Below are 20,527 nucleotides of genomic sequence, written 5' to 3'. Positions count from 1 at the left end.
TGTTTGGGAACCGAGTGGTCCACAGAACGTCATGTGAATGGGTGAGATCAGATTCAAGGGCGTCGTTTAACTACAACAGAACAGAATGCCGAGAAACGTGACCTGGAGAACGTCAGCATCCGGGGGATGAGAAAAGGAGAAGAGCTGAATTGGTCTGAGTAAAAGACAAGGAGAAGCTGGAAACAAGGGATGAGAAAGGGAAGAAGTGTGAAACCCAAAGGGCAGAAAGGGCCTCACGGAACCTGAGCCCAACCACGGAACGGGCGACCTTATGTAACAGTTTCCTATGGCTGCTGTAGCAAATCACCACAAATTTATGACCTTACAGTTATGGAGATTCAAAACCCAAGATGGGTCTCACTGGGTTAAAATCAAGGTGTGGACAGGGCCACATTCCTTCCCAGGGCTTCAAGGGAGAAGCTGTTCCCTGGTCATTTTTCAACTTCTGGAGGGGCCTGCATCCTTGGATGGTGGCCTCTACTGTGCTCTTCAAAGCCAACCATCACATCATCCCTCCCCTGCTTCCCTCTTCACATCTCCTTCTCTGACTCTCCTCCTCTACCTTTTTATAAGGACCCTTGTGATTACATGTGGGGCCCACCTGAATGACCCAGGATAATCTGCCTATTTTAAGTTCAGCTGGTTAGCAGCCTTAATTCCATGTGCCATCCTCATCCCCTCTCTCCTATCTCAATCGTCATAGACTCTGGGGATTAGGACACGGGTGTCTTTGAGAGGAGCCATCCTTCTGTCCCACAGCCACTGAGACATTAGAACCCACAGCCCTAGGAGCCCACAGAGCACCTTCAGGCGGCTGACCCGCTTTTCTGAGTCATTAGCACAGGATGGTATTGAAGCAGATGGAGTAGATGAGATATCCTAGGGACTCAGGCACAGCTCGCCCTACAGAGATCAGTGCATCTGGGCTGCCACCTGGACCTAAGTAAGGAGGTAGACCAGATGCCTCCACCCACCTTTACATCACCCACGTCCTCTCCCCTGTAACCCAAACGGCTCTTCAGGCCCTAACCATAATAAGAGGTCTGCCTTGAGTGGACAAGCTCCCCCAAGACTCTGGTCCTTCTTCAAGTGGTTTCTCTGCATTGGGTATCATCTTTCTTGGTAACGTCTACCATGTCTTCAAGTGTCAACTCCCCCGAGTACTAGAGCTCCAGTCGCACCGTCCTGTAAGTGGTTGCTCCCCTGGGTTCCTTGGGGGCAGAAACCAGGTCTCCCCAACTTCCCCCACCCTGTGTTCTGCTCAGCGCCTAAGCTGGAGGGGACATCCAGCAAATTAGCTTGTTGAGTACAGAGATGAATGAATGAGCTGTACTGACGCCCAAGGGGCCCAGTTCATGAGAATGAAGCTGAGCTCTTATCTCATCCTCTAGGGAGAGGCAAGAACCACAGTAAGGACCTGTACTTGGTTCATTTGTGGCCGGGCTTGGGGGTGGGAAGTAGAAGGAAGGGGAAGAGAAAGAGACAAACTGAGGGAAGAAGGGGGGCAAGGAGAGGAGGAGGAGAGAGAAGAGAAGAGAGAGACAGGGAGAGTGGGGAGGAACAAGAGCCCACCTTACTTGCCTGAGGTTCTGTATTTCCATCTCTGACTCCCTGCACCCACCCCAGGAGTGCCAGGAATTACGGATCAGAGGAACCCAGCAGAGTCCTGCTGAGCTCGGATCTCCTCACCACGGACCAGTACCGCAAGACACACAATCATTCCAGCACTGATGCCACAGCGCTGGCTCCAAGATCAGAGAACACTGACCACATGATCTTCTGGTCCCTCACCGTGGTTGTGGCCCTTTGTGGGTTGGTGGGAAATGGAATAGTAATCTGGTTTGTCCATTTGTCGGCCAAGAAAAATGCCTTCTTCATCTACAGCCTCAATCTGGCCGTCGAGGATTTCATGAACCTTTGTTTCCAGACTGTACTCTCTGTCCGCCAAATCCTGAAGCTTTTCCTTCAGTATTCCTTTCACCTGCATGACACCTTTATGGTCCTGAGGTTCTTCTTCTACTTCACTGGCCTGGGCATCATGACCGCCATCAGCTTCCAGCGCTGTCTGTCCTCCTGCTTCCCTATTTGGTTTCGATGACATTGCCCCAAGCGCCTGTCACGCAACGTGAGCGCCCTGCTCTGGATTCCGATCTTTTCGGTTTAATATACTGAGAGGTCATGCCTGTGGTCAGTTATTCATCCCAAGGACAAAGTTCTGTCCCGCACTTATGACCGCCACCACCACGTGGGTCTTCCTCCTGTGTTCTCCATCCTGGGCGTGTCCGGTCTGCTGTTGCCCCTCCGAGCCCAGGCGAGCTCCCAGCAACGCCGGCCCCCAGAGCTCTACCTGGTCCTCTGCTCTCGGTCCTGCGCTTCTTTCCCTTTGGCCTGCCTCTCTGCATCATCAGGTTCCTCGTAGCTGACAGGAAAAATCACACTCGCAGCGACGTCTGCATCCTCCTGTCCCACATCAACAGCACGGCTAATCCTGCTATTTACTTTTTCATTGGGGGCCTCTTCAGAGACAGCGGCTGGGGGGCACCTCAAGGGGGTCCTCCAAAGAGCCCTGGGTGAGGAAACAGAGGATGGCGAGGATGGGAAGGTGCCTCTGACTGGCAAGGCGGAGAGGGTGGACCTCTGAAGGATGGGGGCCTCCCAGGGGATCCGTGTCCCTGGGGCATGGTCCCTACCATCTCCCGGTGGTAACTATGCCGCCTTGCTGCCAGCGGGACAGAGCTCCCCAAGTCAGCACCCCCAAATACTTCCCTTCCCAGCCTCCTCTTTGTGAAAAACGAGAACAAATAGCCAGAAGCAGAATTTTATGTGTGTATGTATTTGAAACCAAATGCACACATTTGAGCCTTTTGGAACCTGTTAAATTTTCCTTCAGGAAGTTTGTGAAGTCACGCTCACCAAGCTCAGAACGTCGATTTTAACCTCTGACTGACTGTCAAAATTCTGCTCATTTTCAGTTTTGGATAACAAACGCTGCTAAATTCCTTTCAGATGTAGACTGGTCCTTGGAAATGACGCACCCTTGTCCTTCGCCCATTTTTCTGGCATGTTCTAGGGTCTGAATACAGTGTTTTAGTTTTTTTCTTCCTTGACTTTTAATGGAATGACCTCGTGGGATGTACTAGCTCTCTCAAAACTCTCTCCTTTTGTCTTTAGAATATTCCAGCGAAATAAAGATTTGTTGACCAATGCCGTCCGGGGTGGGCAACGTCCAGTTGGGTGCGGGTTTGGCTGCGTCAGTAGCTCATGCTGCAGTGACACTCACGTCTCCACGTGGTCCCCCCGGCTGCTTAGATTGTTGAGTGAAACGTTTCAGCCAAAGCTCGTACGACCGTCCAACCGAGAAGAAGGTGCTGGTGAGTCTCTGCTCTCAGGAGCGACCCCAGGAGATTCCGAGTTAGCTCTGGGTTGGACATGAGGCTTCACTGCCCTCTCCAGGAGCTGGGGTGGGCGGGCTTGTCTACGTTTGGGTCTCGGAACAGAGCCGGGACCCCACATGACGAGCTGGAGCTGCAGACAGGAACCCATAGCTCCTCATTAGCCAAGCTCTGGTGACTATCTTTTAACTGCGGAGGACCCTACACTACACTTGGACGACCAGCGGCCAGGGTCCCGGGGTCCCTGAGTGCAGGAGGCTCTTGCAGGACAATGTCCAGGACCCGCCGCTGACCCCACGACTGGCCATCCTCAGTACCCACACTCCCTCCATCTCCCTTCCCTGGAGCAGAAACCCTCCACCCCACTCCCAGCACACGTGTTACAGGAGCCGCGGCCTCAGGAGGGTGTGCGTGGCTGCGGAGGGGGGCGGCAGACAGGAGATGTCTCCTCCCCAGGGTGTCAGCAAGGCGCACGTCCCCCCGGGGGACACCCGTGGGGTGCCGACAGCTGCACCGAGGGGCCTGGCCGTCACCCTGGGTGACAGCCGTCCCAGAAGGTGACGGCACTTTGTGAGCTGTCACCCCTCGGCTGCAGAACCCACGGCCACGGCCTCTTGAGCTCACCCGTGTCACCACCCACGAGGGCCAAACGCTGGGATGAGACCCACAGGGTCAGGGAGGGCTGCCCGCACGGGATGCACCCATCCACTCACCGGCCGTCCTCAAAACTGGCCTCAAGTTAGAGAAATACTCCTCAGTGCACCTGGGCCACATCTGCTCGAAAAATAGCTTTGACTGCTGTTTTGTTTTCTTTCCAGATTCTCCCGAGGGTGAAGGATTGAATCCTCCTGGAAGCGTAAACTTTTCCTTTGTTTTAGGAGAAACACCTTCACGGGGCTCTTGGTACGTACGTGCGGGCTGCTGTAACAAAATATTGATGCCACAGACCTGGTGATGCATAAAAAGGGCACCGCTCACAGCTCTGGAGGCTGGAAGTCAAGACCAGGTGTGGGCAGGGTCGGGGGAGGGGCCTCTTCTGGGTTGGGTCGGAGACTTCTCGCTTGGTCCTCACGTGGCACAGGGGCCAGAGGCTGCCTGGAGCCTCTATCATAAGGACGGCGATCCCATTCATGGGGCTCCACCCTCAGGCCCTCATGACCTTCCAGAGGCCACACCCCCTGACACCATCGCATGGGGGGGGTGGGATTTGCCATATGAATTTGGCGGGGGATGCAAACATTCAGACCGTAGCACTGGGATTTGGGTCCACAAGGCCAAGACTCTCGTCTGGAAGAGGAGTCGGAGACGGTAAGCAGGATGTGGCTTCGCACATCGTGCTGTAAAAGGTTGTCTTTATGTCGAGTGACTTTACATCACAGAAAAGTGGCCCTCGGTGGGGTGAGGGAGAAGGGGTTATTCTGTCCCCGAGCCTGCGGGAGGGGTTCTGGATCCCAAGGGTGGGAGATACGAAGATGGCGGCAGCCTTCGGGGAACAGTGTGCCCTTGTTCCCTTCCCTCGGCCCAAGCCTGGAGTCTTATTAATATGTCCCTGGGTGCTGCTGTCACTGTGGGAAGTTGAGGAAAGGTCTGTGCATGTGCTTTGCAGGCCCAGGGCTGCAGTAGCATTGCCAGGAAACGTGGTCTTAGATCCAAGGAGCCATCGTCCAGAGCCTGGGCCCGGGCCAGGGCCTGAGGGCGTGTGCAGTGGCCGTTCCTGTATGGAGAATTCACCATCTATTTTTCCTAATTCTGAGAACACCCTGGGGTCCTCTCTGGAGGACCTCGGGGCAGTAGCTAACTGGTTCAGAAATGGGCATATGACCCAACTGAGCTAATCCAGGGCCTGTACTGAAGAAACCGGGAAGGCACATGTGCTAATCTCCTGCTGGATCTGAACTGGGAAGTTTGCAAGACTGGAGTCACAAGAGGAAGCCAGCACACAGAGACAGGGTCAGGTGAAGAGAGAAACAAGTTCCAATGACATGGCACAAACCCTGGGTCCAGCCAGGCCTGAAGCTGTCACTCCCCCGGACTGCTCAGCACGTCAATCAATAAATTCCTTTCCTTGTTCACCAGGTTCTTTTCTTGGGTAAGGCTTTTGGTAACACACACGCAAAGTCCAAGCTGATGCAGTCTGTAAACGTTCCTGGGGTTCTTAGGAATTCCTGGTGTTCCAGCAGAATGGGGGCTGAGCTGCGTCGCTCGGGCCCGAGGCTGGACCTTCTGCAAGGCCCACAACCAGAACCCAGCTCTCTCCTCTCGCCCACACTGGCATTGTCGCACTTAACCTGGGTGCTGACCCAGGAGGGTGAGACCGAAATGGGAGGAGGAGGCTGGCAAGGATGGCAGGCAGCTGGCCCCCCCGGGGGGGGGTGTCTTTCCTTAGGGCAGCACATGGCGGGCGGGGGGGGGGCGCGCCGCGCAGCCTTCCCCGAGAGCATGTGAAGCCTTCCCTGGTGGCACAGGATGGAGGCAAACCTACATCCCTGCAGGTTTAGGTCCTCGGAATGACAATGACGGTGACCAGGAAACAGAAATCAGGGAAATGGGCCAGTTTATAGTGAGAAGAATCATACACAAGGACAGAGGAAGAAAAGGAGAAAGGGCTGCTTTGCAAAACTACAAAGATTGCAAGGGTGGGTGATGGGTGGGGACAGTCATTCTAGAACCACCCTCCACCCCCCAGGGCCTCCTCCATCCCCGCCTGGAAGATCCTCCTTCAGCTCAGGTGACACTCAGGAGATGCTGCACAAAGGCCAGAGGGGCTGGGGGAAGCGCTGGCTTCGAGAAGAGGGTTTATATATGGTAGTTTGTGTATGTCCATCCCAATACCTGCTGTACAGCACAGGGAACGCTACTCAGACTCTATCATGCCCTATATGGGAAAAGAATCTAAAAGAGAGCGGATATATGTATACGTATAGCGGGTTCACTTTGCCGTACAGCAGAAACTGACACAACACTGTAAATCAACTATATGCCAATAAAAATTAATTTAAAAAAAAAAAGAAGAAGTTTAAAATCACATCCTCTTGTAGTTCAGCCTTTTTAAAAGAAACTAGACTGAAAAGATCCCTGTCCTTGAAACATGTCAGACGGGGCTTGTCGACACGCCGGCCACCCCCGCTCCCGTTCACCAGCAAGGCAGACGCAGCACGCGCATCCTCGCGGGAGGGGAGCCCTCTGCGCAGGGCCTGGCCTCAGTCCACGCCGTCCAGGTCCTGACGCTGTCTTCTCTCCAGCTGGAGAACCTAGAAGAGAAGATGCAGCGTCACCACGAGGACCTGAACGGCTAGGCCGTCACAATGCACCGATTCACCCGAAAGAGGGTCGCGGTCACGGGACTGAAAAAGCAGGTCCTCCGACAGCATCTTCAGTGACGAGATGTGGATGGCTCCAGAGTCCGGAAGGCTGTGCCTTGGCCCGGGCACGGGGGTCACTGCTGGGCTAGAAGACTCCAGGTGAGATCCACCTTTACTTACATGTGTTTCTCTCCATTTGAGGGTCTTTGCACACCCTCCGAACCCCAGGCCTGACGTGAGGGAACCCACTCCTGAGTGTGTACTGGTGCTAGCGAGGCCCCACGGCTGCCTAAATTTGGCGGGGGGAGAAGGCTGTGCTGTGCACTACGGGGTGTTTTAGCGGCAGCCTGGGACTCTGCCCACGAGATGCAGCAGCACAGACCCCTCCCCAGGTATGATAAGCAAAAATGTCTCCAGACATTGCCTGACGACCCCTGGGCGAGGGCCACGGCCACAGACGTGCAGTGTCGCTTGCGTCCCATCTCAGTTTGCACATTATCTCCTCATGGGTGCTCCCCGCTCCCCACCGGCTAGCTACGGCCCATGCGCTAGTTCGTCACTAAAGGGATATTGCCTCTAAGCTGAAATTATACATAATGGCCCATCTCTGGCCCAACCCTGCCTCCCGGGTCATGAACATTAAGCTAAAATGCCTTTGTTTAGCTCACAGGAAACATCCTGACCAGGCCTACCTATGAATGGCTGCAGGGAGGAAGAAAAAAACACATCCCCTCTGGAGCCAGGAAATGTTTGACTTTAGTCCCTCCCCTTTAAGTATAAAAGAAGCCTGGGGCTTCCCTGGTGGCAGTTGAGAGTCCGCCTGCCGATGCAGGAGTCGCAGGTTCGTGCCCCGGTCCGGGAGGATCCCACATGCTGCGGAGCGGCTGGGCCCGTGAGCCGTGGCCGCTGAGCCTGCGCGTCCGGAGCCTGTGCTCCGCGACGGGAGAGGCCCCAACAGTGAGAGGCCCGTGTACCGCAAAAAAACCCCAAAAACAAAAAAAAGAAGCCTGAATTCTCAGGCAAGATGGTTCTATTATTAGGTAATTAGGGGAAAAGGGAAAAACAAATGGTTTAGAAGACGTGAAGCCAGTCGGATACCCCAGTAGTCTAGAAATCACAGTGATTGGTACCATACTGACACAGTGTTGTAGCCCCTCATTTCAGCATCCTCAGCACAGCCCAAAATAGCTCATGCTCTGATTGACTTGAAACATACTGGATCCTTTGCAGAAAGAAGGACGCTAAAAAATGCCACCGTATATATTAAAAAGCTTCTCAGCCCTCAATGGAAGTGAGCTGATATTCCCTCAACAGACATTTAACAGGGAGGAAAACCATTTTTGCCTGATTTACCTGAGTTTCTATGCAGCGGAACTGCCAAGGCCAGCGGGTGTTGTACAGAAACGGCCGCAGATCGAACCTGTTGTCGTCTGGGCTGTAGCTCTCGGCATGATATGCGGGGGTCAGTGTGGTCATTTTGTGTCTATTCATGGAATACTTCGAGAAGAACCGCTTCACTTTGTCGGCCACCTGGGGGGCGAGGGATGCACAGGGCCTGATGCTGGCAAAGCCGGAAAGACCCCAGGCCGGTGTTTCCGGCAGCATTGCCCTGGGCGGGGCCGGCTAACAGCACCCACCCCCTGCAACATGGCTGCGTGTGCACCCCCCGAAGGCGGGAGTGGACCGGCGCCACTGCTCGGGCTGCGACAGCGGGATGAGCTTTGAAGACGCGGGCTCCTGACTCCAGCACCCCGGAAGCTGCATCAGGAGACCCGGTCAGGGGTCCCGGGAAGATGCATCTCATGAGGCCGCCAGGCGGTGCTGCGGGGACCACTCTGTCTGTGGGCTTCAGCCCTAATGAGCGTGACAACTCGCAGAAAAGCAGCGATATTCCAACCTCAGAGTTTGCCCTCTGCCCCCCAAAGAGGAGGAGGAGCTTGCTTGTTATGATGGGGTCCAGCCCCACTCAGACAAACTTAGCCAGGGTAGAAGGAAGGCCCGGGCTGCTGAGAGCCTAAAACCGGACTGTAGTTCCTTAGAGAGGGAGAGTGTTCTCCTTTTAAGGTCACACTGTGGCCACCTGCTCCTGAGTCAAATCCACCCACAAGGTGACCTGACCTGCCGACTCCCCGAGGACACTGCACACGGCTTACCTGTCTGGGGGTGCAGATATCCTTCCACATGTAGAGGAGTTTGCAGAACATGCTGTAGGGCCCCATCTTGGCGATCTTCCGGAGCCTCCCGTAGACCGACAGCTCCGCGTAGGTCACTCCCATGTCTTCCTGGGGACAAAAGAGATGCGTCTCATGAATGAGAGCAAGTCAGTGCTGGGGGACGGGTTAAAACTTCTGCTGGAGATGGAATCGAGGGCCCCCCCCACCCTCGCCTCATCACCTCCCTCCCGGCTCCAACCTCGAGAGACCTGAATTGAACATGGAAGGCCCGCGATGGATGGAGCTGAGCCCTGTGCTCCCAGGCCGGGAGCCCAGCGATGGAGCATGCCTTGTCGGGGCAGAAAGGAGGCCATGAAGGAACCCAGCAGCAGGGGAGGGGGGGGAAGCACAGTGACAAAGCCACCGCCGTTACCTCATCCGTCTGGGACACCCGCCCGTGGGCCAAGGGCTCCAGCTCGGCAGTGGCCGGCGCTATCAGGATGCTGCGGCCAAGACACACAGAGGTCAGTCACAACACCTGCGTATTAACTCAACAGATAACCACAAAAGCACCAGGCACTGCTCAGCCCGAAGACGGAGGGATACACAGACCGCCCGGCCTTCCGACGGCGGGAGAAGGGTGGTGAGGGGGAGGGAAGCAGCGGCTGCCTGATCTGGCCAGAGCCAGGGAAGCACCGACGGGAAGGAAGGGGGCGCCTGCTCTCCGGACCCCAAGCGCCCCTGAAGGGCAGGACTGTTTCCACCAGGAGATGGGAGCCATGGAAGGTGGCCGAGTGGGGCGAGGGTGGCCCAGTGGGGCGAGGGTGGCCCGGGGCTGTGCTGAGACGCACAGCCGGTGGCTCCGGGGCCACAGCTGTGGCCTCGCGGGCGCACACGCACCTCTGCAGGGCGGGAAGCTGGAAGCGCTGCATGCAGAGCTGGACGAAGGCTCTCAGGTCCGTCTTGCTGACGCCGCCTATGGGGTTGATGTCTGCGCTGGAGCAGTCGTACTTGGTCAGGTAGCCGAGGAGGCTGCAGCAGGAGAAAGAACGCACAGTTTCCATGCAGCAGACCCGAGGGGCTGCAGATTCCACGAACCTGGGAGCCTGGCCATCCAAAGACTCGCTTCTTCCAGGGCCCTGGGGCCAGAGCTTGGCAGATTCCAGGGTCTTGGAGAAGCCCGATGTGCTGGGGCAGACTGGGGAAGGGGCAGAGGCTGCGGACAGCCGAGGAGGAGTATCCAGCAAGCCAGATGAGACGTCGGGGCCGGGAAGCAGCTTGGGCACCGAGCAGCAGCCACCTGGAAGCGGCCCGTCTGGGAGGGGAGGGCTGGGGCCAGCAGAGGGCGGAGCTGAGGGATGGAGGTCCTTGAGAGGGAGGGGCAGGACCTCAGTGCACACGGACGCTGAGCCAGAAGAAGCAGGGCCGCCTCCCCACTGCTAGACACCCCCTGTGGTGGGCAGAGTGGCTCCCCAAATGCCCACATCCTGATACCCAGAGCCTGTATACATAGCCATACGGGGTGAAAGGAACTCCGCAGCTGAGGCTGAGGGCCTTGAGATGGGGGATTACCCTGCATTATGGGGTGGGCCCTAAATGCAATCACAAGGGTCCTTAAATGTGGAAGAGGGAACTGGCGGGAGGGGGGCGTCAGTCAGCTTCCTGTGGGAGCTTCCTGTGGGAGCTGTGGCCACAGGAAAGGCACAGAGATTCTGCACCATTGGCTCTGCAGACAGAGGAAGGGGCCACATGCCAAAGGATGCAGGCACCCCCAGGAGCTGGAAAAGGCGAGGAACAGCTTCTCTCCTGGATCCTCCAGAAGGAACCAGCCCTGTGCCACCTTGACTTTGGCCCACGGAGATCCGTTTTGAACCCCTATCCTACCGAACTGTAAGAGAATTCATTTGCGTCTTGAAGCCACCGACCTCAACCCCACGACACTCACCCCTTCGATGTATCCGTCCCTCTCCACCCCACCACCACCGCTACCATATTCTCGCTGGACCACTGGATGACCGCAGCTCTCCACCCGCATCCCAAGCTCCCCACCCCAGGCCACTGCTGACCTGTGCTGTGGGTACTGTTTGGCCTTTGTCCTACATGCGTTCACACGGCTGACCTCTCCCCACTTTTCAAGAGAAAGACCAACCACTCAGCCCTCCAGGCTCCCATGAGGGTGCAAAGCCGGGGTGTAAGACCCCCTGGGCCCCAGACAAGGCGGGGGGATTAAAACCTGCGCCGCCCTGAGCGGGGCTCCTTCAAGCAACCCCGAGGTGGGTGTAACATCACTCCCTGTCCCGTTAAACGGATGGCTGACAGTAGGAACAGGGTCTGGTCCGTGGGCACAGGCCAGGATTCACAGGCCAGAAGAGATGACTGTTTTCATCTGACCCCTGTGCCTTTGCCCCCGCCTCGGCTGCTCTCAAAGGTGCATCAGGAGCTAAGGCAGAGCGTGGGAGACACAGACCCGGCCGGAGTGGCCGTGGGTCAACCAGGGGGCTCATCCAGAGCAAGGGCACACACACCTCTCATCCACGTTGGCAGATCCAAGCACGAGAAGTCTGCCTGGGGCGCCCCGGGACCAGAGGCTCAGCTGAGCGAAGAGATAGGCAATGACCATCCTCACCCGTGCCTGGACCACAGGAGGGGAGCGTCAGCCGCGTGGGGCGGGGGCGGGGGACGTGCACGCTAACACCGCCTCCCGGCCGCTCGGGGCAGGGGCTCTCCCAGCAACCTCAGGAGGACAGGAAAGTTTAAGTGATCGGGAGCCCGTGGTCCCCCTCACCCGCACCGTGGGCTCCCGCGCTCAGCCACAGAAACGGAAGGACCAAAGCCCGAGGCCGCCGTGAGACAGGGCTGCAAAGCCAGCGGGGGAGACCTGCACTGCTGTCACTGCCTGCACCGCTGGGCAAGGTCACCCGCACCCGCAGAAAGGGGACAGAGAGACAGGACAGACCCAGGCAGCTGTAGCCCAGGCCCCCTCTTTCCCTCCACGGACCACACAGGGTCCTGCTCCCCTGCGGCCGCCTGGAAGGTGGGGCTGCGTCTGAGCCGCCCCCCGAAGATGCAGGAAATGCACGCACTTGCACACACACCCCACGTTCACAAACCCTCACGCTGACGCGCGCACACGCACGCAGACCCCCATCCTTGTCCCGAGGCTGCACGCTCAGGGTCTCTAAGGCAGGCTGCTGACCCCAGTGCCGCCGTCCCCCGGGCTCCCTGCGGCCCCCGAGTGGGGACAACGGCCCCATCTGCGAGGCACACCTGTACATTCTGCAGGGCCAGGCTCTCTCGGCTGCTTCCTCCGTGAGCTGAAAACGCCGGGCTTTTACCCGTCACCAGGCTGAAGATACCCACGATGGCCTTCACGGCTGGGTCGATGTTGAGACTGATGTGGTGGCTGGGGAGAGAAAGGGAAGGTGTGCAGACAGTAAAACAAAGACACAGAACACCGAATTTACCATTTTCAAGTGCCCCATTCAGCAGCATTGAGTACACCGACGACGTCACCTCTAGTTCCGGAACTTTCCATCAGCCCAGAAGGAAACCCTGTGCCCACGAGCGGTCTCTCCCCACCCCCTCCTCTTCCAGCCCCCGAGGACAACGGACCCACTCTCTGTCTCTGTGGATCTGCCTATTCTGGACATTTCAAAGAAACGGAATCACACAATATCTGTCCTTTTGTGACTGGCTTCTTTCACTCAGGACAATGTTCTCCAGGTTCATCCACGTTGTAGCCTGTGTCAGCGCTTCACTCCTTTCTAAGGCTGAATATCATCCCCTTGCAACCACTTTCGGTTACCTATTCAGCCGTCGATGGACATTTGAGCTGTTCTGGGTGCTGTGAACACGCTGTCACGGACACAAACGTGTAAATATTTGTTCATGTCCCTGCTTTCACTTCCTTTGGGCACCTCCCTGGGAACAGAACTGCTGGTGGGGACAGCTCTGAGCTGAGCTCCGCATACAGAAGGGGCAGCCTCTGGTTTTTCCCTTGGGGGCAGAATAAACGGAACATATTCTGAATGGAGCCGAGTTTCCCTTCCCTCCACCCTCCTCAGGCGCAGAGGCCGCCAGGTGGAAGTGGGCAGAGGGCGGGACACGCTCCTGGGAGGTGGGTGAGGGAACCCGCTCGCCTCTGGGGTGCTCACTGACCCACAAACGTGGCCGTGGGTGGACCTTCCAGCCGTCACCACCACCTGGCCGTGCCCGACGCCACGGACCAGCTACCTTCCGATCTGCCGGGTGAGATCTCCGGCTCTGCTGCACGTCTCCCGGGAGGAGTTCTCGCTGGCCATGTAGCAGGTGGTCAGGATGCGGCCGCAGAGCTCCCGGGGGTCCTGGGGGGTGTAGCTGGTCTGGTTCACAATGGTCCGGACGTCGGCCAGCACTTCCTGATCTGAAAACCACCAGACAGAGCGCACGTGCCGTGTGCCAGGTGCCTGCACCAGTTAATCCCTTCTCCGCCGCCCGGCAACCTCGCCAGAGCAGCCCCGCGATGCCCGTTTCTCGGCTGCGGGCACTGAGGGAACGGCCGATGTCACCGCACAGAGTGACAGGATGTGAACCTGGGTTTGCCCGACCCCACGGCCCCCGTTCTTTCCTTGGGGCCACACCGCCGACACACGGCAGCGACAGGCACCTGTGGCTTGACGGACAGCCACGTGGGCCCTGGGCGGGACTTTAACGGCCTTGCCGTCCCCAGGCCCTGGGACTTGGGTGTGACGCTGTGACATCTGAATATGACCTCCACCACGATGCCCAGGACCTGGGTTTTCGCTCTGTTCCTCCCGCGGGCTGACCCCCTGGAACCTGCTCGGACCCCGGACGTCACCTACTTCCGTGCTTCACAGCCTCGCAGACCTGGTGGCACATGGAGTAGACGAGACAGGCGGTGGCCCCGCTGTCCACCCCGCCGCTCAGGGGCAGGAAGAACCCCGCCTGGAACGGGCCGACCAGACGGGGGGTGAGCGGCGCCTCTGGGAAGCCATGCGTCCCCAGATGAGTCCGGCTCCCCCTGCAAAAATGAGCGCCCACAGAATACTCTCCCTGGGGGAGGGGAAAAGATGCCCTGCACGTTCCAGGATGGACTTTCTAGAAGGCAAAGGGACCTCCACTGTGGAGGGTCTAAGGCTGGGTCTCCACGGTGAATTACAGACACGCACGATCACGAAACTGGCAGGAGGCGGGGAGTCTCGTAGCTCTCAGTGTCATCAGACAGGACCCCAAAGACGGAGCCGAAGCTCAGCGGGACCTTTGGGCTCTGGCTAGTGTAGCCGAGGCTCCCGACTGAAGCAGAGCCAAGAAATGCTTGCATTAAAGAAAAAGTCACCAGCCTGCTGCAGAATCAAATGCAAACCAACTGGAAGGAGCAGAGAGAACTGGGGAGACACCGATGCCTTACCTGTTGGCTACGTCTTAAAAAATCCCAGAGCCAGCACGCAGGTCCGAGGCTGGGGAACGATGGGAAGCATAAGGTTGGGGAACTGCTGACCTGGTCCACAGCCCACCCGGGGGCAGGTGCCAAGGTGGGCGCAGTGCCCGTGAGAGGCGCCAGCACGACGCCCAGGTCTCCGTTTTAAGCACTTTGCGTGAATGATCTCATTTGAAATCTCAAAACAGCCCCAGGGGGCAGGTGCTATCGTTGGCCCCGTTGTGAAATGGCACAGGAAGGCAAGAACAGCGTCTCTGTGCCCAAGGGCCCAGGGCAAGGAGCGGCAGGGCTGGGCGTGGGCCAGGGGTTGCGGCTGCAGCAAGTGCAGGCTCTGGAGACCAGGACACGCTGGCCCAGCAGCGCCACCTGGTGGTGCAGCCTGGGATGGAGGGGTTCCCTGGGGGACAACAGGACCGCCCCGCCCCCCCCAGCATCCCAAGGGCCCCACCTGATCTCCTCGGAGGGACTGTGGTATTTCCACTCAACGGGCTCAGAGAGCGGCTCCAGCAGGTCCTCGTCGCAGGACAGGGCGAAGTCTACCTTCACACGGGGGTAGGGGCTCACACTGCTGGCCTGGGAAGGACAACCCCTCAGCACTGGTACCCGCACAGGCCCCCTGGGATGACTGCAGCCAGTGGGGAACACAGCTCAGAACCCCACTGGGGGCCCTTCATGGCCGCCAGGACGGCCAGAACAGAGACGGATGTAGCAAATGCTGGCAGGGATGTGGGGAGCCCAGAGCCCTTGCACAGCGCTGGGGGGACGCGCGATGGGGCGCAGTGGCTGAGGACAGTCTGGCGGGGCCTCCTACAGTTCAACAGGGAACCACCACAGGACGCCGCAGTCCAGTCCCAGGCATATAACAAGGGACACGCAAACACGTCCACACCGACACCCGGGCGTGTGTCCACAGCAGCACAATTCATCACACACAGAGCGGAAATGGTCCAGACATGCACTGACAGATGAATGGACAAACAGCAAGTGGTCTATCCATTCAGTGGAATATTATTTGGCCATAAAAAGGACTAAAGCACTAACACGCTACGGCATGGATGAACCACAAAACATTTATAATTCTCAGCGAAAAAAGTCAGACGCAAAAGGCCACACACGATATGATTCCATTTCTATGAAACGTCCAGAATTGGCAAATCCATAGAGACAATGCAGACTGATGGTTGCCGGGGGCCCTGGGGGACGTGAACGGGGAGTTAACAGCTCATGGGTCCGGGTTTCTTTTGGGTGATGAGAATGTTTTGACACTGATTGTGCTGATGCTGCTTGACTCCACGAATATACTAAAAAGCACTGAATCATGTGCTGAAATCAGTGAATTGTCTGGTAAGGGAATGACATCTCAATAAAGCTGTTATTAAAAAAAATTCTGGGTCTTTGATGTGCATCCCATGTGTGTGTCTATGAGCACTTACCGCCAGGTTTCGAGATGAAATCTCTGCCCTGTAGCTTCTGATGTCCTCCAAATCCAACGTGGCGGTGAGGACTTCCTGGAGAAGGGAGTTTCAAAGAGAAATCGTGATTTCCTGTTTTGTTTTGTTTTGTTTTTTCACTCACACGTCTAATTTGTTTTCATAGGTGTGCCAAATGGCACCCGATGAGTTATGCCTTCTAAGGCAGGGACTGGGGGGTCCAGGGAGAGGGGACAGCCAGTGGTGCTGCCGACCCAAAGCCCTTTCCTCTTGTCGTTGCCAAGAGAACTTCCACTGAATTGCTAGTGATTTGTTAATCATGGCACAGGACACAATCCTGTCAATAAATGTCAGCTGGGGCTTCTGAGAAACTTAAAAAGACACATGAGGAGCAAGGGCCTCTTTTCTGCCTTTGAACGGGGCTGCGTGAAGATGGCATGGCTAGAGCTCCTGCAGCCATCCTGTGACCAAGAGGCAACTGAAAATGAAGCCCACACAGAGGAAGGCCCAGATGGAGAGTGACGGAGGGGTGGAGCCAGAGCCCCGGCAGTCATCACGTCGGGGTCCTGGCCTGGACGTGCTGCCTGTGTTCTAGGAGGTGATGCTTCATTGCCTTTGAACCCAGATGAGATGGGGGGGTTCTGCCACTTGCAACAAATTACAGACAAGGGAAAAGTTTTAACTCATAGACGTTATTCCTTCCCTTATGAAGAAATAAAACACGAATCAAATTATATTATGAGGACATTGTCTCATACACACAGGTGCAGGACAGCAAGAACTGCTTCTGGGCACCACTGGGGGACACAGGGTGGCTGGGCCCCTGCTCCTGCCCTGGGCTGTGGACAGCTACCTGTGTCAACAGTGGGCCTCACCCAAGCTGCAAACGCCCGTGAAGAGACAGAGAATAAAGAGCTGCCACATCCTTTGGTTCTCCTGTCACTTCCCAAGTGATGGGTCACTGAAGCTGCTGGGCTGCCTTGACAAAGCCACAGAAAATGAGAAGACGCCAGAGGAGTGAACCCTTCCTGAGAAGGAGGCTCCAGTCCACTTTCCCCAGAACTAGGTTAGCCTTGCACAAAGGCTCGATCGAGGCTGTGAGAAGCATGTGCCCTCGAGAAGGTCACCTGACCACAGAGGAGGTGGCAGAACAGAAGGGCACTGCCCTGACCCCAGGGCAGTGATGCCACCTCCATCCCGAACACTCAGGCAAAATCAGAGAATTCTGGCTCAAAAGCCCCCTCCAGGGGGTTGGGAGACAATGGTCCCCAGGTTCTTGTATGGCGAAGAATCACCTGTGTGCTTGCTGAAATGGGGGTTCCTTGGGGGGCCTGGACGGGGTCCAGAACCTGTAGTGACCTGCACGCCTGCTTATCCTGGAGCAGGTGACCCCCCAACCCGCCTGCCAGTCAATCCTGCCAGCAGGTGCCTGTGGCTCTGGCGTTTGGCTGAGCGTTTTGGCCAAACCGACGTGCACTGAAGCATGTTTGGAGCAGATGACCACCTAGCCGTCTGCGTGGACTTCATCTTCCCCTCCAACGCCCCTCCGTCTTTAACATGGTTAATACGGAACAATAGGACGCCTCTGGGGACGCAGCCCCTTGGAAAGCAAGGTCTGAGGGACCTCGATCAGGAGGACTTCTGCAGGAGACGGAGTGTTCCCGCTGCCAGGGACCAGGATGCCAAAACTTGGGTTGCCCTCGGGGCAAGAAAACACCATGGGATTCTTTTCAAAGTTCCTTTCCTCGGTCAATTTTGAAACCGAAGTTTGGTTTCATTACCACTTCCTTGCCAACAACCCCAAGGAGACTGCGGAAGGCATGAAACATCACCTCATCTGCGTGGATGTCAAGGAGGTGAAGCAAACGAAGTTACAACAGAGGGTCCTGTAGACTTTCTTATTCTGTGACACCACTTGCCTTGCTCCGGCAGAGCAATTCCCGGAGACCTTTTGTTTTTTTTGCTACCACCTGCCTCTATGAATGAGCATTTCCAACACTTGTTTCCAAAAAAACCCAAGTTGGATCCAAAGACAAGATGTGCGATGCCATATGAAGCCTGTACTGACCTCCTGAGCCCAGTAAAAGTGACCCTTCCCGGCAGCACTGAAAGTTACGTTGTGTTGCGTTTGCAGAATTGGAATCTATTCCCATTTTTTTGGCAGTAACAGCCATTTTCCTGCTTGGGTGCTTAAAAAAAAAAAAAAAAAAAACCAACAGGGAGAGCCACATGATTCTCTACAAGCACCTTTGCATCTCGTCTTATTCTCTCTGTAAAGGAAACTAATGTCCAATCACATGGGAAGGCTCTGCACCCACGTTAATGTGTTTTCAGAAGCAGAGGCTGTGCAGTTTTCATATTTGTGGCTCCAGTGAGGTTACGACCCCGTTAGGGGGACGTGCCCCCCGCCCCGTGCCCCCAGCTGGTCATCAGTCCAGTGAGACCGGGGCGCCCCACAGAACGAGGAGGGTGGGGGTCTCCGATGCTGCTTCCAGAACCCGCGGGGCAGGGCCCACAGGGAACGTGTGCTGCCTTGACCTCTGGGGAAAACCCCCTAATGGCCCACCTGCAAGCCCCCTCCTGGCTCTCATCACGGGGACCAGGCGTGGTGTCTCCTCATTCCTGAGGACTGGCTCCAGTTCCCCGCCAGCCCTGGCCATGGGATTCTTCAAACAAGCCCATCACATCCTCCTGGGAACCAGGGGTCACCCCTCTTGTCACTACAAAGCCCACTCCTTCTGCAGCTCCCGGCATCTCCCTCAGCTCCAAGTACAGCCTCGGGGGGGGACCCTGCAGGGCACGTGGGGCTGACAAACTGTCGGGGATTCTAGCGTGCTGTGCGGGCGGTCCCCTTAACCTCAGCGTGAGAATCCCTCCTGAAGCCAGGAGGGGAACCCACCACGGGGGCCATGTCAGACCCCCCGTCATGGGGGAGAACAGAGAACACAGCTCCTGAACCAGAGACCCTCCCGCCACCGTGCGTGGGCTGGCTCGTACCACGTCGTCCAGAGAGAACTGGGATCCCTGGGCAAAGATGCTGCCGTTCATGGCTATCAGGGCACAGCCGTCGTAGTACAGCCGGTCCCCGTCACAGCCCTTCTGATTGGCCAGCAAGTAAATCCCGCCGTTCTGGAAAATGCAGGAGACAGCAATGGTCAACTGTGGTCCGTCACCTTCACCCTCCTCTGGCCCGAACACATGAAGCTTCAGACGCCCCTGCAACTGTGTCATAATTAGCCCCCCACCCCAGCAAGAAAATCTGCGCCTCCAGGGAATGCCCGCAGCTATGGTGCTCTCGGCCTTCCAAGGTACCAGGCATCACACGAATCATCCATTCTCGCCTCCCAACTACCCTTCAAGGCAGGCGCCGTCACCTCCATCAGACAGGAGAGATGCAGCTTCAGAAAAGACAACCCCCCCAGGTCACGACGCCGAGATTCTGTCCCAGGAAAGAGGAAACATGGCCCCTGGTGTCACGCTGCCAGCAAGAGGGGCGAACTCGTGGGCGTTCCCCGCGCCTTGCTGTGGTGCCAACGGGCATCCTGGCTCCCGGTCACCATGTCACTCGTCCTGAGACCAGTATGATGGTCAAGAACCCAGGAACCGGATGGCTGGGGTGTGAGCCCAGGGGCCACTTGACCGCCATGCACTGAGTGTCCTGCTCCGAGAGCAGAGATGTCAACAGCAGCTGGCCCGTAGGGCAGTTTTGAGGGTTAAATGAGGTCAGGCAAGCGGGGCCCGGGAAGTGGAGTCACGCGCACCCATCAGCTGTGGCTGCAACCAGAAGCGCCGAGCGTCCTCACGATCAGGCCCCGCCCAGCGCCGGGTGCTGGGGTCACAAGTGTGAGACAGACACGCTCTAGCATCCCCACCGCCACCTACCTTGGTGGTGGCCGTGGTCACCAGGTCCACCCTGGCGTGGGCTTTGCGCAGCACGTGGTGGCTGCCTGAGGCATTGGTGAAGATCTCCACGCCGTCCAGGCCCATGTCCACGTGTGGGCTGTGGGCAGAGGAGGGCAAAGAAAAGAGACCGGTGTCCCCAACCTGCCCTCCCAGCCCCGCAGCTCCCAGGGCGTCTCCCTAGCCCCAGGCCATGACGCCAGGAAGGCTGCAAACCCCCAATCCTCCGGGGCCCAGCGAGGACGGGATCTACGGTGCAGAGGGCAAGGCTGACCTGTGGGGTGTCCAGAGTTCCTCGCAGACCTCACTCCCGATGCACGTGTCCCGGGTGGAGAGGACAGCATCCCCAAAGGGCACAGATTCCTGGGTCGGGAGACCAGAGCGCTTGAGACCCCCTGGCCATCCCGTCTGGGCCATGTACTGAACCAGGACGCCAGATGTCACGCATGAGACTTGCATAAAGGCCACGGTTTTGTTTCAAGTACTAATGAATCCTTCCTCGACCCGGAGCATTCCCAGCCCAGGGGCCAGCAGGCTTCTTCTCCGCTGACCCAAGGGCGTCAGTCACACCTGGAAGCCGAGCTCTGGGCTGCCACGAGCTTGACTGTGGCTGCAACTAACTGTGACTCGGTTCCTGAAGTTTACACGGGCCCCGATGGCCAGCAGCGTCAGCGTCGGCTGGATGCTCTATTTTTTGCGGTACGCGGGCCTCTCACCGCTGTGGCCTCTCCCGTTGCGGAGCACAGGCTCTGGACGCGTGGGCTCAGTGGCCATGGCTCACGGGCCCAGCCGCTCCGCGGCATATGGGATCTTCCCGGACCGGGGCACGAACCCGCGTCCCCTGCATCGGCAGGCGGACTCTCAACCACCGTGCCACCAGGGAAGCCCTGGATGCTCTTTTGACATCATCTGT

At 57.3% G+C, this 20,527-nt stretch overlaps 1 protein-coding gene across 7 annotated transcripts in view; it reads right to left on the bottom strand.

The window, feature by feature from the left end:
• Window positions 1-5,929: 5,929 nt before the first annotated feature.
• Window positions 5,930-20,527, bottom strand: part of NADSYN1 (NAD synthetase 1) — a 33,623-nt gene continuing 19,025 nt past the window's right edge. For 5 of the 7 annotated variants that reach the window (XM_059068664.2, XM_067037813.1, XM_059068669.2 and 2 more), the window contains 15 exons: window positions 19,889-19,977; window positions 19,597-19,714; window positions 18,712-18,843; window positions 15,718-15,792; window positions 14,733-14,857; window positions 14,255-14,303; window positions 13,689-13,791; window positions 13,081-13,249; window positions 12,115-12,250; window positions 11,373-11,479; window positions 9,748-9,879; window positions 9,281-9,350; window positions 8,848-8,976; window positions 8,048-8,224; window positions 5,930-6,643 (listed from right to left, as the gene is read on the bottom strand). In XM_059068664.2, coding sequence (XP_058924647.2) covers window positions 6,593-6,643; window positions 8,048-8,224; window positions 8,848-8,976; window positions 9,281-9,350; window positions 9,748-9,879; window positions 11,373-11,479; window positions 12,115-12,250; window positions 13,081-13,249; window positions 13,689-13,791; window positions 14,255-14,303; window positions 14,733-14,857; window positions 15,718-15,792; window positions 18,712-18,843; window positions 19,597-19,714; window positions 19,889-19,977 — 1,662 coding nt within the window. In that variant the 3' untranslated portion in view covers window positions 5,930-6,592. The remainder of the gene's footprint in view (window positions 6,644-8,047; window positions 8,225-8,847; window positions 8,977-9,280; window positions 9,351-9,747; window positions 9,880-11,372; window positions 11,480-12,114; window positions 12,251-13,080; window positions 13,250-13,688; window positions 13,792-14,254; window positions 14,304-14,732; window positions 14,858-15,717; window positions 15,793-18,711; window positions 18,844-19,596; window positions 19,715-19,888; window positions 19,978-20,527) is intronic. The other 2 variants (XR_010841315.1, XM_067037812.1) reach the window with 2 other exon arrangements.

This window comes from Kogia breviceps, chromosome 7 (assembly GCF_026419965.1).
Source record: "Kogia breviceps isolate mKogBre1 chromosome 7, mKogBre1 haplotype 1, whole genome shotgun sequence".
NCBI classification, from domain to species: domain Eukaryota; kingdom Metazoa; phylum Chordata; class Mammalia; order Artiodactyla; family Physeteridae; genus Kogia; species Kogia breviceps.
Note: the sequence above shows the minus strand (reverse complement) of the source record. Positions and strands in the feature narration are given on the sequence as shown.